Here is an 18,270-nt window from a genome sequence, read left to right on the forward strand (position 1 = left end):
TTCGATATGTTTTTCTGTTAATATAGTTTTTTGACTCATTCATTGTTCGTTCTTTTGAAAAAAGAACCCAGAATTAGTGTTTTGTTGGTGCGTTAGGTGCAAGAAAACTATCTGCTTAGTATATTTAACATGCTACCGATTCGTGCTGTGGGTCCGAAGTAAGGACTTAGGTTGTGGTTAGTAGCCTAAAGGGGAGGAGATTGCAAGGGAAATCAATTCGCGTTCAAATTACTTTAAAGAAAAAAAAAGGCTAAGTAGGTTGAGTTTGAGCGACTAACACTTGAAGTAACCAACAATTGCACTTCAAGTTTTGGAAATCTAGCTGCCATGACAGCCTTAAACATGCCTCTGTCCCTAATATTACTAACTTGAGCGTCATAGTGTCTTTCACTAGCACCGCATTGGTTGCCATCATCCTCAAGACTTGCTCATCTTGTATGTTATGTTGTAGTCCCAAAAAACAAAAATATCGTGCTCAAACATATCTTTCAAATCATTAAGTCAAGAAATGAAACACGACAATCTTATAGTTGCTGAAACAAATTTATCAACTATGTCTTATCATATCATCTTATTGGATATGACTATCAAGATGATTGTATTGAATACATGTAAGTATTGTAGTCAGTCTACATCGTATTGAATTTGGCTACAATTATCAACTTAACAATCGAGATCTGTCTACTCTCTTTGTTTTTCTTTTGTGCCTTCGGGAATTAAATTGACATTTCGAAGAACCCTATCCAACATCAAGAACCAAACATATTGACATGTGACATCACTTCATTAGAGATCTCATAAAGGGTAAAATTGTTACTTTAATCTTTGGGCCAACTGAGAAACAGCTACTGTCTTTGAGCCAAATTAAATAGGTTGAATAGCTAAGCTTCCAAGTTTTTCTAGTATGTCCTGTTTTTGTGCATGTTTCTGCCTTGTTACATATAATTATATTTTTTTCTCTATATGCATCTCTTAACTGCCATACATTGTTAGTATTTTGTGGATTAACCTTGCCTAATTTTTCCACTGTGATGTCAAAGGTTCTCCCAACTATGGCTGATAGCCTCTGAAAATCATCTTTCCATTTCACAAAAGCTTATGTTTATTTAGAGGTTAAGTTTGCTTTGGTATTGACTGAGTTGTAGCGACCCTACTTACTCTATAATTTGAGCTTTGTATCAATTCCACTCAATGCTCCTCAAAATAAAATCATTAATATGGGTTTCAATATCATCAATTATGGGCAACATTCTCAAATATCCAAAAAGGGATGTTCAAATATTCATCCCTACAAAAGTGTTCTTTTATGCAATGTCATGTGTCATCAAATTATTTCCACTTGTCATAAAAGTTCAAAAGTTTCTTGGGGGGCCTTAACTACATTTTGTACCAACCATATCATATGACTTGTGTATCTTATTACCATATGCCACCTTCAATTTTCTTTTGGTCTTGACTTTCCATTGTGAGTAGTTTTGTGTCTTGCTCCTTGTTCACATTATGTTGGAAGTGTTGTTTCTTATGCTCAATGGATTATTAAAAGTTTGGTTAGCCTTCGAATTGATCTTAACCATAGTGGCTTGGAGTTTTAACACTGCATGTCTGTTTCTTAAGTTCTTGAATTGCTAATCTTACCTTGGAAGCATAGATATTCAAACTGCTTCATGTTTCAATTCCCTTGTGGATTGTCTCGTTGGTTGTAGTTTACTAGTGCTGAGATTAAGCATATCTTCCTTGATCTCTATTTTTATGTTGCGTGTTGTCTAAATTGATTGGGTACATTGTTGCGTACTCTTGCACAAAACTGTTTTTAAATGGACAATTTCCTCTTTAGTCAATTCACTCTCTCGTTAGAGAAGTGAAAAATATTAAGGGTATTTCTGTGACTTCTCATTATGTTTTAACCTTTTCATCTTAACCGCTAGTGATATCTTCTTCAGTTTCGATTACCTTCACAATGTCATAGGTTTTTGTTCTCTAAACTCTCTCAGTTTTCACTTTCACCTCTGCTGTTAGTATGCACTCTTTTGAGTTGATCACATATCGTTATGACATAGAAGCCTGCCACTGTCAAGCCTATGAGGACCCTATTGTTCCTCTTTCCAAAGGTCCAGCCTCCAAGTCCTGTCTTAAACCCTTCTATCGTAATTGGTCTGAATTTCTTTGAAACATTCTTGGACCCAAGAATAGAAATCTCACTCTTGAAGCTACGAAAGTTTTGCATGCTATGTTTTCTCTTTCTAATGTGCCTTTTGGGTATGTGATTACTTTCCAAAACCAAACGTCTTGGAAAATATCAACGTGGGTCCACCATTCATCCCTATCTCATTATCATGTTGTGTGAACATGCTGGAGTTTCTTCTAGGCCTAGTGATGTTTGCCCTAGGTCTACCAAAGATTTAGATAAACACCTCATGCAACTTTGTAATGTGATGTATGTTATGTCTCACGGTGAGCCTCGTCCTCTACCTTCACCAAAAGGGTCTCAAACTATCTGAGGCCTAGTATGATGGTGATCAAAATGGTTCTGCTTCCTCTGATGAAGCTGTTGTAGAAATTGAAACTTCTGGTTCTCCTCTTCGATTCATTGTTCCCTCATTTCGAGGAGATCTAGTGGTTCTGTCTTCATCCATTAGGGTCGTGTTTATGGCGGTGTAGCATTTTGATGAAAGCTCATGTTATGGATGAGAAGGAATTTTGTTGGTGTACTGTGTGTGCTAAGTTCATTTCATAACTTTATTCTTTTGTGCTTCTCTCATGTCAAGTTGCATTCTCTACTCCATCTCCATCATTCCTTTGAGTTATCTATATCTATGGTTTTGGTCCCTTCCTCAAAACCTTACATGTTGTATGCTTTGAATTCTGCACCTCTAGTATTACTGTGGCTTCTGTCCATAAATTGGAAGAAGATATCTCGAGTCAATTCGAGTTGGATGACTATAACTTTAAGGACGAGTTCTAATCTATTGAGTTATGATGCTATGTTCCTCTCTTGCGTTCTAGCTTGAAAGTCATTAGGGTATTGCTTGTGGGGGAGTGAGTTATTTAGGAGAGCACTAATTTTGGGGAAGTATTTTTCCTTTTTGAACTTTGTGTTATAAGTTGCATCACTTGTGCTTTACTTTGGATTATTTTTATGACATGTACTTCCTTGTTGCTAGTCTAATTGTTGCCACACTTTGCTTTGGTGTGCTTATATGATTTGTTGCTCATTTTTTTTAATCCATTGTGTGCTTGTTGCCCTTGCATGTGATTTTTCACCGTGACTTTGTCTTACCATGACAAAATGGGAGAGAATTTAAAATCCATATGGTTCATCAAATATGCAAAATACAAAATCAAATATATAAGTAATTGTTAAATTGAGAACGAGAAGTAGGCAAGGTGCAAACAGTTCTTCACGAGAGTATATCCAGCAGGTGAGGCAAAGAAAGAAGAAGAACAGTAAAATCCTAGGAGGAAACATTTTTTTTCTTTCGGCGAAGGGAAATGAGAAATGATTAGAGAGTCGTGCTGATAACGTGTTATAAATAGGCAAAAGTTAGAGAAATAACCTTTGCTAAAGACATGAGCAAAACAAGTGCAAAATATCACACTATAACTTTAGTAGCTATAACACAAAGGATGACAGATAAAGAGAGGGAGAGAGATATACTGATATTATTTATTTGATTATTTCTTTCGCATTTTGTGTTTTGATAACACATGGATCAATTTATTTATGGAGCTACTCCCATGAGAACATCCAAAATGATATGATGACTACTTTTGACAATATTACATAACAACAAATATATTACTATCCTTTTCACCTTTTTCCAAATGCATGTGGGATGTAGGTATACTAATGCATGTGGGATGTGGGCATACATCATACAACTTTTACAACAAAAACATAATTTTGTTGGCAAACCAAACATAACTGTACATTTGAAAAGAAGAGATGAAAATAAAAATTAAAAAAAAAGGGGCAAAATATGTTGAGGAAAATCAAGGTTTGGGCTTGGGCCGCTTGGCCCCAGCCACTACGTATCCAAGTTTCCAGCTGTATGTTTGGTAGTGATTAACTGGTCCTCCTACTCAATTGTCATTTCTTGGCCGTGTGTCTCAGCTTCTCAAAGTCTCTAATTTTTACTCCCTTCGCTCTCTCTCTGCATCCTTCTCTCTGATTTCTGCTGTGTTTCACTGACGTTTCGTTTGTGTTTTTTTTCTGTGAAGTTTCTAAAACTTCTTACCATTTTCTTTCATTCTCTGGCCCCCCTTCAGGCTCATCCATCTTCATGGCTTCCAGTGAGTCTCCCTCTCTCCCTCTCTCCCTCTCTCTTCCACACACAGACAGCACACTTGAGAAAACTCTGACTTCAATGTTTATATTGGTTGTTTTTGGTTTTGGGGATGTGGGTTTTTGGTTAATTAATCTCTTGATCTAGTTGGAAATTGGGGTTGGGATTTTGCAGCTTGTATCCGTGGAAGTTTTTGGCACTGCTCATAGAATAGGTTAACCATGTAAATGCAGCAGTGCTTAGTACTTGTTTGATGCATTGCCATCAATTTTCCTGTGAATCTGATTCTGAATTCAATTGGGTCTGGTTTCTTATGGTAATTGGTAAATGATATAGAAAGATAGAAAAGGTGAAGAACTGCTTTCTTGGGTTATATATATATGTTACAATTGTGTTGCATGAACAGATTCTGATTGAAATTTAATTAGAGGGTTCTTATTGTCTGCTTATTTTTCGTAGAATCATTTCTTATACCAAGCTAGTCGATGCACTGCACGATTCATATTTTATTTTATGATTTTAGTTATTTGATAATTTCTGATAGGATTTGGGTGGCAGGTAGCCTAGGGACATTGAATGCTAAAATCACAAACTTGAACTTCGGTAAAGCAAGAGTTGGGGTTCTAAAGTCATATGGCGTAAGAAGTTGGACGGGGAGAAAACCACAATTGTACTCATGTTTATCGATATCAAGACAGCCAGAGAAAGCATTACATGTGCGCAGCATTCCATCACTAGAAACCCTGTGTAAGTTCATTTTATTGATGTAAATTGTTTCCTTTTCGTCCCTCGGTAGTTATACATCAAGTCTGGAATTTGCATATCAGTATTTGAAACATCAATCAAATCTGGAATTTGCTTACCAGTACTTGAAACATTAAGTTTGTTTGATTGTTATTCAATCACAAGTGGCTTCTCAATAACCGATGCATGTACATAAATATCTACATGCTATTACATTAGAATCTCTGTTTATTTTAAGCTTATAAAATTTGGGCAGTAGCTCATACTGAAGTGAAAATGACATGGAAATTGAGTATTTGATAGTCTGGATATATTTACAAGTGCAATTATATCCACTTTAGCAAACAGTTTTTCAAAGAAAAATAATCCATTTTCTTAAGTTACATTGTCTAGGTACGGTATGTGATTTTACAGTCTTGTATTCCTATTATATTCTTCAATCAATGTTGAAGCGACGAATGATATTTGTTTATCATATTTTTTATAAAACAAATGATTGGAGGTATATTGTTGCATTTCCAAAACTATAGTGTACATCTTGAAACCTGTTAAGTCATATTTGGTCATATTTATATATCCAGTAATCTGCGACTGAAACTTTGGGTAGGCATTATCTTGGGATTATTATTGTGTATAATTCGACGGATATTGTAAGTTTGACTGATTTGTAAATGTTAAGACTTTTTAATCTTTTCTCTCTATATTTTGTTCCGTCATAATTTCCCTTTCATTCTTTATTTGTTTCCCCTCCAATACATGAGCTGTGAAACTTGAGAATCTGTCCCATTGGCATAGTAACTGAGGATGACATTTTTTTTTTAGTACAGATACATTTACTGAATATGACAGTTTTGAAGTACGAACTTGTAGAAACAAAAATAATATTTACACTGCATATGGTATTGACATGAAAATATTGGTTCTTGTAATGTATAATCTATTCATAACACAACGCTTTTGTTGATGATCTAATAGCTGCTACAAGTTTAGAAGAGGTTCCTGAAGAGAGTGGAGATTCTGGTCCGACAAATCAGCTCATTCAAAATTTTGACGAGGTAACTTCACTAATAATTTACAACCCTTATTCTATGCCCCATGTCTAAATTTGACAAATAATTATGGATTAGTGCAGTTTTGAATGTAGGCATGGTTGTTTCTTAGATTTTTTATCTTGGGAGGAATTATGATCCAAGAACTATTTTTTCAATGTTGTCCTTTTTATGTATCAAATGGTAAGACAAACACGAAGGGCAAATGTAAAATCCTTCCAGTTGCATTTAGTTGCACAAGTTTACTTTTTTAGTTTGTGTTGAAAAAAAAGGGGAGAAAATAGGTTATTGGTAGGTTTGCTATAACCCACAAGTTGCATGCATTTAATCTTCATCACTGGTTTTGGGAAATCCTGCTATGGTCTATTGTATATCGGAACATAATGCTTTCTAGTACTTAAATATAAGAAAGAAAAGACAAGCTTCATTCTTAGACTGAAAAATATGTATTTCTAGGCCGGTTTTGTATAGACCTGGATGGCATTGTGAAACACACAAATTAAACCCTATGGATGACAATTGTAGTATATGAGCAAATAGGGATCGTTCTAGATCGGGGATTAACTAGGGATGCTAATCAATGTGAAATTGACTCAAAAACGTAAAAACAATATTTAGAACACTAAACTAGACTTAATGAATGCAAATCTAAAATTTAAAACACTCAAACAAACTAAAAGACTCAAAACAGCACAAACACACTCAAATCTGCCTAAAAACCACTTTCTGAGCAGTTTTGAGCACAAACACAAATTTGGACGAAATTAAGTTGTAACTTGACTCAAGACTCTTAAAAACACAAACTAAATGTATTTCTAACTAATCTAACACTTTAAAATAAATGGGGGATTGGTTTTAACGAATTTAAAATTAAAACAGAAACTTGGAAACAAAACAGATTCTAAAACCGATTTTGATGAAATAGAATGATGAGAAACTAGTTAGAGGGTTCCTTATCCACACATGAACATATGCATATAATTTGATTCCCAGTTATGACTTCAACAAACGATGAATGACAATGCTCCAAGTTAATTAGGTCCGCTTAAATTAACTTTCAGATTTCCTTAGATTCATTGGATTGAATGTGATACGCATTACAACCAAATTATTCCTAATCAAAGTCCCTAACTATGGAATACGCATGATAGAGACATTCAACAAAGATCATTAAGTTCAACGGAAATCATAAACATCGACTAGGCATTCATAACTATGGAATACGCATGTTAATCCAGCCTAGGGTTTACTAAACACAATTGTGACTAGCGATTTTTACTACTCATGAATATAAGTTCATAACGATTAGGTGAAATTCCCTTATATCCTAGCATCAAGTTTAGGCATGCAAATTTAGTGTCGACCCTCAACCCACATACATAAACAAGTTCTTAATCAAAACAGAAAAGTAAACCACATCTAAAGTTCATGAATTCATAACTGGAGTAAATCAAATCATAACCAACATATGTCCATGGCTTCAAATTTGCCTCTAACTAAAAAGAAATTAGTTCCACATGTTTAACATAATTGAACAAGTTAAATTAAACATGAAAACAAAAACAAGAGAAGAAAGAACTCCAAACACTCCAATAGTTACAGATTGCATGTGCAAGGTTTCTTCCTTCCTTTGGACTGCACTGCACTACTCCTCCTCTCCTTCAATGGTGGCGGCACAAGGTGGTTATGGTGGTGGGAAGGTGCGGCTATGGTGGATGAATGGTTGCTTGGATGGAAGGTTGCTGCAAAGGTGGTAAAAGTGGCTAGAATTGTGTTTCTGGGATTTTAGGATGTGTAGAATGGTGTGGCTGGATGAATTGACGAAAATTGGGTGAATGAGTGATCCCCCACAAGCATAAGTGTGACAAAAGGTTAGAATAGCATTAAACTCAGAATCGTGCACACACCTACGTATAACTTGGTCAGGGCAATATTTCCATAAATACGGGTCATCCCACACATAAAACCGTGCCTCTTTCTTCAATTTATCACATTGGTGTTTAAGTAATTCACTAGGAACATGTTTAGACACCAAATAATTCACCAAATCAGCATACCACGGTTCACTTACCTTGACGGACATCAGTTGCTCATCTGGGAATGTCTCTATGAGAGGCACGGCATCCTCCTCATGCACCATACGGCTCAAGTGGTCAGCCACCACGTTTTCACTTCCCTTCTTGTCCCAGATTTCGATATCGAACTCTTGGAGAAGAAGCATCCAACGAATGAGTCGTGGTTTGACCTCCTTTTTGGTGAACAAATACTTCAATGCTGCATGGTCAGTATAAATAATAACTTTAGTACCAAGCAAATAAGAACGAAATTTATCTAAAGCAAATACAACAGCAAGAAGTTCTTTTTCAGTGGTAGAATAATTCAATTGTGCATCATTTAAAGTTCGAGAGGCATAATAGATAACATGCGGCCTCTTTTCCTTCCTTTGCCCCAAAACAGCTCCTAATGCATAATCGGAAGCATCGCACATAAGCTCAAAAGGAAGGCTCCAATCCGATGGAACTATGATAGGGGCCGAAGTTAGCATTTCTTTGAGGTGATTGAACGCCTTCTCACACTCCTCGTTGAAGTCAAACGCCACATCTTTCTGGAGGAGACGGTAAAGAGGGTTTGAGATCTTGGAGAAGTCCTTGATAAATCGCCTATAAAATCCTGCATGACCAAAAAACGAACGAACCTCTCGAACCGAAGTAGGAGAGGGTAAGTAGCGTACAAGATCTATTTTCGATTTATCCACTTCAATTCCTCTTTCTGAAACAATATGCCCTAGAACTATGCCTTGTCTAACCATAAAGTGACATTTTTCCCAATTAAGCACAAGGTTAGTTTCTACACATCGTTTCAAAATTATTGTGAGATTTTCCAAACAACCATCAAATGAATCACCAAACACACTGAAATCATCCATAAATACCTCAATAATCTTTTCCACAAAATCTGAAAAGATACTTACCATACACCTTTGAAACGTGGCCGGAGCATTGCATAAACCAAAAGGCATGCGACGATAAGCAAAAGTACCAAAGGGGCACGTGAAAGTTGTATTTTCTTGGTCATCCGGCGCTATGACAATCTGATTATATCCAGAATAACCATCAAGGAAACAATAAAAAGAATGACTGGCTAACCTTTCAAGCATTTGATCAATGAACGGCAAAGGGAAGTGGTCCTTCCTTGTGGTGGCGTTGAGCTTCCTATAATCAATGCACACTCGCCAACCTGTTTTGATACGGGTTGGCACAAGCTCATTCTCGGCATTCTTCACCACTGTCACTCCGGACTTCTTTGGAACACATTGCACCGGTGACACCCAACGACTATCAGAGATCGGATAAATCACTCCACAATAAAAAAGTTTGATAATCTCCTTTTTCACAACTTCCATCATTGGAGGGTTGAGACGGCGCTGAGCCTCCCGAGTTGGTTTAGCCCCCTCCTCTAGAAGTATGCGATGCATGCACGTAGTCGGGCTAATTCCCCTAATATCGGCCAAAGTCCACCCAATGGCCGTCTTGTGCTCTTTCAACACTCGGATCAACTTCTCCTCCTCTATGGCCTTGAGTGATGAGGAGACAATGACGGGCAATGTCTCGTTGTCTCCCAGACAGACGTACTTTAAATGATCGGGCAACGGTTTAAGCTCAAGTACGGGTGCCTGAATCACTGAGGGTAACAACTTATTAGTGGAAACTGAAATTGAAATTGGGTTAGAAGGCTTACCATGGTGTTGAGGTAGTGACTCAAGGGCAGCCACTATCTCGGCCTCCTCCACACTTCTAGGCACGGCAAAACCAGATTTTTGCCCAATTCCTTGTGCAATTGTTGTTTCAAGTGTATCCCTCTCCAAAGAATCGAGAAAATCCTGCGTCAAATCATCAATTATATCAATAGAAAAACAAGAATGATCGTCCTTAGGAAATTTAATACTTTCAGAAAGATTGAAATCAATGACTTTCCCATCAAATTCCATCGTTAAAGTTCCTTTAAACACATCTATCTTGGTGCGGGCTGTTTTCATGAAGGGCCTCCCTAATAGAATCGGCAATGGGGTGGAATGGGGTGAATCCTCCATGTCAAGCACGTAGAAATCCGCTGGAAAAATCAAGTTACCAACCTGTACCAAAACATCTTCCAAAACACCCTTTGGATATGCATTAGAACGATCGGCTAATTGAATTTTCACATCATCATTTTTAAGCTCACCTAAGTTCATAGATGCATAAATAGAGTATGACATAACATTAATCAAAGCCCCTAAGTCTAACATGCATTGTTCAAACTTAGTATTACCAATAACGCACGGAATTGTAAAACTACCCGGATCTTTGCATTTAGGGGGTAATTTCCTTTGTAACACAGCAGAGACATTTTCACTTACTTGAACCACCTCTTTGTTTGAAATCCTTCTCCTTGTTGTACAAAGTTCTTTTAAAAACTTAGCATACCTCGGGACTTGCTTAATCGCATCAAGGAGCGGGATATTGACTTGAACTTTCCGAAAGGTCTCTAGAATGTCCTTCTCGGCTTCTTCCTTCTTTGATTGCCTAAACCTGCCAGGAAAGGGCACATTTAGTGGAATAGAACTAGAAAAAGTTTAGTTTAGAACACTAAACTAGACTTAATGAATGCAAACCTAAAATTTAAAACATTCAAACAAACTAAAAGACTCAAAACAGCACAAACACACTCAAATCTGCCTAAAAACCACTTTCATTGCATTCATTAAGTCTAGTTTAGTGTCCCAATTCAACTTTTTCTAGTTCTATTCCACTAAATGTGCCCTTTCCTGGCAGGTTTAGGCAATCAAAGAAGGAAGAAGCCGAGAAGGACATTCTAGAGACCTTTCGGAAAGTTCAAGTCAATATCCCGCTCCTTGATGCGATTAAGCAAGTCCCGAGGTATGCTAAGTTTTTAAAAGAACTTTGTACAACAAGGAGAAGGATTTCAAACAAAGAGGTGGTTCAAGTAAGTGAAAATGTCTCTGCTGTGTTACAAAGGAAATTACCCCCTAAATGCAAAGATCCGGGTAGTTTTACAATTCCGTGCGTTATTGGTAATACTAAGTTTGAACAATGCATGTTAGACTTAGGGGCTTCAATTAATGTTATGCCATACTTTATTTATGCATCTATGAACTTAGGTGAGCTTAAAAATGATGGTGTGATAATTCAATTAGCCGATCGTTCTAATGCATATCCAAAGGGTGTTTTGAAAGATGTTTTGGTACAGGTTGGTAACTTGATTTTTCCAGCGGATTTCTACGTGCTTGACATGGAGGATTCACCCCATTCCACCCCATTGCCGATTCTATTAGGGAGGCCTTTCATGAAAACAGCCCGCACCAAGATAGATGTGTTTAAAGGAACTTTAACGATGGAATTTGATGGGAAAGTCATTGATTTCAATCTTTCTGAAAGTATTAAATTTCCTAAGGACGATCATTCTTGCTTTTCTATTGATATACTTGATGATTTGGCGCAAGATTTTCTCGATTCTTTGGAGAGGGATACACTTGAAACAACAATTGCACAAGGAATTGGGCAAAAATCTGGTTTTGCCGTGCCTAGAAGTGTGGAGGAGGCCGAGATAGTGGCTGCCCTTGAGTCACTACCTCAACACCATGGTAAGCCTTCTAACCCAATTTCAATTTCAGTTTCCACTAATAAGTTGTTACCCTCAGTGATTCAGGCACCCGTACTTGAGCTTAAACCGTTGCCCGATCATTTAAAGTACGTCTGTCTGGGAGACAACAAGACATTGCCCGTCATTGTCTCCTCATCACTCACGGCCATAGTGGAGGAGAAGTTGATCCGAGTGTTGAAAGAGCACAAGACGGCCATTGGGTGGACTTTGGCCGATATTAGGGGAATTAGCCCGACTACGTGTATGCATCGCATACTTCTAGAGGAGGGGGCTAAACCAACTCGGGAGGCTCAGCGCCGTCTCAACCCTCCAATGATGGAAGTTGTGAAAAAGAAGATTATCAAACTTTTTGATTGTGGAGTGATTTATCCGATCTCTGATAGTCGTTGGGTGTCACCGGTGCAATGTGTTCCAAAGAAGTCCGGAGTGACAGTGGTGAAGAATGCCGAGAATGAGCTTGTGCCAACCCGTATCAAAACAGGTTGGCGAGTGTGCATTGATTATAGGAAGCTCAACGCCACCACAAGGAAAGACCACTTCCCTTTGCCGTTTATTGATCAAATGCTTGAAAGGTTAGCCAGTCATTCTTTTTATTGTTTCCTTGATGGTTATTCTGGATATAATCAGATTGTCATAGCGCCGGATGACCAAGAAAAGACAACTTTCACGTGCCCCTTTGATACTTTTGCTTATCGTCGCATTCTTTTTGGTTTATGCAATTCTCCGGCCACGTTTCAAATGTGTATGGTAAGTATCTTTTCAGATTTTGTGGAAAAGATTATTGAGGTATTTATGGATGATTTCAGTGTGTTTGGTGATTCATTTGATGGTTGTTTGGAAAATCTCACAATAATTTTGAAACGATGTGTAGAAACTAACCTTGTGCTTAATTGGGAAAAATGTCACTTTATGGTTAGACAAGGCATAGTTTTAGGGCATATTGTTTCAGAAAGAGGAATTGAAGTGGATAAATCGAAAATAGATCTTGTACGCTACTTACCCTCTCCTACTTTGGTACGAGAGGTTCGTTCGTTTCTTGGTCATGCAAGATTTTATAAGCGATTTATCAAGGACTTCTCCAAGATCTCAAACCCTCTTTGCCGTCTCCTCCAGAAAGATGTGGCGTTTGACTTCAACGAGGAGTGTGAGAAGGCGTTCAATCACCTCAAAGAAATGCTAACTTCGGCCCCTATCATAGTTCCACCGGATTGGAGCTTTCTTTTTGAGCTTATGTGCGATGCTTCCGATTATACATTAGGAGCTGTTTTGGGGCAGAGGAAGGAAAAGAGGCCGCATGTTATCTATTATGCCTCTCGAACTTTAAATGATGCACAATTGAATTATTCTACCACTGAAAAAGAACTTCTTGCTGTTGTATTTGCTTTAGATAAATTCCGTTCTTATTTGCTTTGTACTAAAGTTATTATTTATACTGACCATGCAGCATTGAAGTATTTGTTCACCAAGAAGGAGGCCAAACCACGACTCATTCGTTGGATGCTTCTTCTCCAAGAGTTTGATATCGAAATCCGGGACAAGAAGGGAAGTGAAAACGTGGTGGCTGACCACTTGAGTCGTATGGTGCATGAGGAGGATGCCGTGCCTATCATAGAGACATTCCCAGATGAGCAACTGATGTCCGTCAAGGTAAGTGAACCGTGGTATGCTGATTTGGTGAATTATTTGGTGTCTAAACATGTTTCTAGTGAATTACTTAAAAACCAATGTGATAAATTGAAGAAAGAGGCACGGTTTTATGTGTGGGATGACCCGTATTTGTGGAAATATTGCCCTGACCAAGTTATACGTAGGTGTGCACGATTCTGAGTTTAATGCTATTCTAACCTTTTGTCACACTTATGCTTGTGGGGGACACTTTGACACTCAAAGAACAACACTTAAGGTGTTAGAATGTAGTTTCTATTGGCCTACCATCTTTAGGGATGCTAGAACATTTTGCATGTCTTGTGATAGATGCCAAAGAACGGGCAATATTGGTCCTAAACAACAAATGCCGCAAACCCCCATTTTTAGTGTTGAAATCTTTGATGTTTGGGGTATTGATTTTATAGGTCCCTTTCCTTCGTTACATGAGTTTCTTTATATATTGCTTGCTGTGAACATGAGTTTATCGAGTGGTTGCAGATTTTGTGAAAACTAACATTTTTACAAAGTTTGGAATGCCACGAGAGCTAATCAGTGATGGAGGTTCCCATTTTTGTAATCGGACCATCGAGGCGTTGCTCAAGAAATACAATGTCATGCATAAGGTGGCCACACCTTATCATCCTTAAACGAGCGGGCAAACCGAGGTTTCGAATAGGGAAATCAAGCAGATTCTTGAGTAGACCGTGGGGCCTACAAGGAAGGATTGGAGTTTGCGCTTAAACGATGCATTGTGGGCGTATCGCACTGCCTACAAAACCCCCATTGGTGAAGGATTATTTTGGAAAATGACATGTTCATTTAAGCAAAATCATTAGCATGCAATTAACAAATTAAAAGCGGAATCATGCTAGCATGCACTTAAAAACAAAATATTACCCATGAATGTTCAAAGTCTAGTAAAATGGGGAACCAATAATCAACTCAAAATAAAGTGAGTTGAAATATATACCTTTGTAGATTCCTTTTTGTATTTAAACAAAGGCTAATCACCCAAAGAGAGGGCCTTCATTCCTTACATCTTAGATCTATGGATTTGGATGGATGAAAAAGGTTTCTCCAAAGTTCCCAAAATTGAGAACCTCTAATGATTCATCACCAAGGCATAATGAAGAAGAAATGAGTGACCTTGGAGGAGTTTGATTGCTAGATGATCCCTCCAAGGTGGCCGAAATTTTAGAGAGAAAGGAGAGCTTGTGTTCTCATCCTTTCCCCAAAAACAACCCTTAATGAATTTTAGGCTATAAAGTCCTTTATATAGTCCCTTCAAATAAGTGACCTAATGGACCAAAAGCCTTATTCTTCTAACATGGCCGGACTATAGGGTTTATTGGGCTTTCAAGCTCTTTGTTTATTCAAGTTGTCATACAACTTGAGTTAATGGGCTTGACATTCAAATCCCATTGGGCCTTGCGGCCCAAAACTAACCCGAGGTCTTTAACGAACTTATTCGTTTGATTAATTAACATATTAATTAATCCTAGCCTTAGATAAATAATTAAACCATTTAATTATTCTTACTCATCTCCGTTGTTTCTTCAAACTCTACCTTACTCGGTGAACGATCCATTAGGTTCCTTTTAGCGAGGCAGTGAGCGATTAAAACTCTTTCTAATCGATTGTGAATTGAAACTTACTTTCAATTCTCCCGTTAGTGATAATACACTTTTAGGGCTTCCACAAACCATGGTTGACGCCTAGCAGCATGTCATGGTTACCCAAGCTAATCAGAAGAGGTGGAGAACCTATTCAGTTTTAGGATTACAAATGCAATACGGTCTTTCTCTAATACAATACTCTTGACCACATTGTTTGGTTTGATAGTTTATTCATGTCTACTATCCAATTTGAGTCTTGTGCTTTATATGATTACCTTGAATGTGATTTGGAACACATTCCTAAATCTCATTCATACTTTGGCCAAAGATTCTTAATCATATCATAGAGTATTCTCCGTCAAACAGTTTGAAGGTTAGAGATCCCTTGTTGCGTATTCACTTGCCTCCATGGCTAAGTGTTTTAACCCCAACGATGCCGTGAACACCCTCCTGATGGAGTGACTTTGACATAATCAAATATTAAGGACCTAACCACAAGACAACTGTGATGCCTTAGGTCAAAAGACTAATTTGCATTATCCCAACCATGAGTTCTCATGTGACATGAATATGAGAACTCTTCGTTGATCGTGTTCAGTGAACTCATTCTCTATTGAGCACCTACATACTTGTCTTGATGTCACACACACCAATGACTCGAGACTAGTCATTCTCCCTGAGAGAAGACATAGCATGTACAGATCTTAACGGACTGTCAATACCCAATTGAAATCCTATGATCAGGAACGTTTAGGATGTGTCAACGAAATAATGGTCTCATGAATCTAACTTCTTTAGATCGTATTCTTCCAATCACATATTCCTTGGACTTATCGTTTAAGCATATAACATTTATATAAGACGGCTCAAACAATAATATTTGCCCTTTACATTTGAACTACATTAGTTTAATTTTGTGAAATGTCCGTAAAGTATCATCATATAATTGGTTTTAGGGCACATTTCCAACAATCTCCCATTTGCACTAGAGCCAATCAGCTTGGTTATCAGTGATGATACCTCTTCTGTAATTCATTTCATAAATGGCAGAGTAGTAGGCCTAGACAAGATGGATGTCTATATGTTATCCATAGAACCAACCTTGAGAATAACGACGTCACCATTATTCATGATTCCTAATCATGTGGTTCAGTGTCTCATTTGAGTTCGGACCTTGATGAGACCTTGATTCCCTGGCTTGAGCTATCGCCCCATTAGTGTCATACACTTTCTGATTGGAACCGAATAAAGAGTTCATAAATGAACTTTTCCATCCAAACAACATTTTTGTAAACTTCTATATGGCAATATATTTTGCAATCATAATGGAACACACTAAAGTCATTACTTTAATGTTTCCATCCAAATATCTTTTTAGTCATAATAAAGAGATATCTGTTTATCTCTTCATTCATAATGAAGAAATATCTAATGATGGATTAGATTCATAATCTAATACATTTACGCTTCCATTACGTTACTCTAATTCTTTCTCAATTATTTAGTAATATATTCTTTAATATTTCTCAAATACTTAAGGACTCACTTAACAGTTGCCATGGTTCTGATCCTGGGCTTGCACTGATATTATCTTGTATCTTTCTAGGTACATCTTATATCAATGTTTTTCATACAATATGAAATACATAAATCACCTTTCTGCTTATGCATAAAGGATTCTATTTACGCATTATTTCTTTGGGAGTCAAAGGGTACATTCCCTTTGAGAAGAACAACTTCCTAGTCTCACTAGAATTGTCATTCTAATTGAAGTTTATCATCAAATGAGAAACTTCCTAGCATCTCTTGTCTATTTTAGGGATTGATATAATCCAATTATATCTTGAAATATATCATTATAGATTTCCATTCCATTATATACACTATATCTCCCATATACATTCTATCGTTATAGAATAACTTTAACGAAGAAGTACTCTTTTCATTTCCAAAAATTAATATATCATATATATATTTAAATTTAGGAATACGATTAACTCCCACTAATCTTTTGTAAACCTAGTAAACAAAATATTCATTTACATCTTTTTGAGAAATCAAAAAATTGATCTTTTCTCATAAGACGCTTATAACTCCCACTAGCTTGCTAAGATCCATGATGGATGGATCTCTACAACTAACCTGTCTTGTGATTTATAGTTTTAGACATATATTATCAAGACTATCTTAATAATGGTTTCGGAAACCCATATTATTTCCAAACATTAAATCACCATTTAATTGTAGCTAGGAATCTTCGAATTAATTGAAACCAAGACTACGTTAAAGATGGTTTCTTCAAAGTCAACCATTCTCTTTGAGTGTAGTCACCTTAAGCTACCAATTAGCTGTGAAGGTTTCATTATTTCGGGTCAAATGGTACTTTACCATTTCCTTGAGTATATATCGTATATACACTCAATGTAGTCATAAGGATTTTCATTCTTATTTCTTTCGAATTAAGAGGTGCAACTCTATGACATAGTCATAAAGTTCAAACCATTCAACTGAGACGGTTTATAAATTCTTCTGGACTACCTTGGAGCTTGTGGTATAGGAACTAGGTTGTCTTAGAAGTATATATCATATATATATGGGTAATTGATAATGTCCAACGAACGAAATCTTATTCATGTTCATTCTTCTCCTAATGGAGAAATTCATTATCTTACGATGCTACTTTCCTTGATATTTTTTTCAAGGAAATTAATCTAAAGTGTTACTTTTTCCTTGGATCAAATCTGAGGAGGTAAATACTTTAGACGTCTTACTCATCTACTTACATTTATTGAATTCTTTGAAACCTTTTTCAAAGTATTCGGACTTTTGTTTATTCAAAATAAACTATAGTCCAACAGAGAGTGATCTTCGGTGAATGTCATACAACATGAGCAGTATTATGTTGTGGACAAGTGCCACTAACATCTAAGTGAATTAACCTCAACAACTTTGTGATTCTTTTTTCTTTCCAAAAGAATAGAGATTCGAACATTTCGCCTCTATACAATTTTAACAAGAAGGTATTGGATCCGGATCTAACGATCCAAAGCATCCATCTATGACCAACTCGTAACTTATGTTTTAGAGGTATCACAACTCAGTTGGGATTAGTCACTACCTTGCAACCTTTTGGGTTTTAAGCATCATCGTATTCTAAACAGTTAAACTACCACATCATCTTTACTATAGAGACAACCAATTAAATTACAATAATCTAATTATTGATTAATAAAGAACAATGTTTTGTCAAACAAAACATTTATCCATCTC

The 18,270-nt window shown here is 36.9% G+C and overlaps 2 protein-coding genes across 2 annotated transcripts; both read left to right on the forward strand.

The window, feature by feature from the left end:
* Window positions 1–4,082: 4,082 nt before the first annotated feature.
* LOC137738635 (uncharacterized) lies at window positions 4,083–11,035 on the forward strand. Its single transcript, XM_088700608.1, has 4 exons — window positions 4,083–4,290; window positions 4,842–5,030; window positions 6,003–6,082; window positions 10,888–11,035. Exons 1-4 carry the CDS (start codon window positions 4,281–4,283, stop codon window positions 10,891–10,893), a joined length of 285 nt encoding a protein of 94 aa, XP_088556734.1. The 5' UTR covers window positions 4,083–4,280; the 3' UTR covers window positions 10,894–11,035.
* Window positions 10,892–13,806, forward strand: LOC148694342 (uncharacterized). Its single transcript, XM_088700607.1, has 2 exons — window positions 10,892–12,309; window positions 13,182–13,806. Exons 1-2 carry the CDS (start codon window positions 11,171–11,173, stop codon window positions 13,255–13,257), a joined length of 1,215 nt encoding a protein of 404 aa, XP_088556733.1. The 5' UTR covers window positions 10,892–11,170; the 3' UTR covers window positions 13,258–13,806.
* Window positions 13,807–18,270: the final 4,464 nt, after the last annotated feature.

The sequence above is a fragment of the Pyrus communis genome, chromosome 9 (genome assembly GCF_041283825.1).
Source record: "Pyrus communis isolate YQ-2024b chromosome 9, ASM4128382v1, whole genome shotgun sequence".
Lineage (NCBI taxonomy): Eukaryota > Viridiplantae > Streptophyta > Magnoliopsida > Rosales > Rosaceae > Pyrus > Pyrus communis.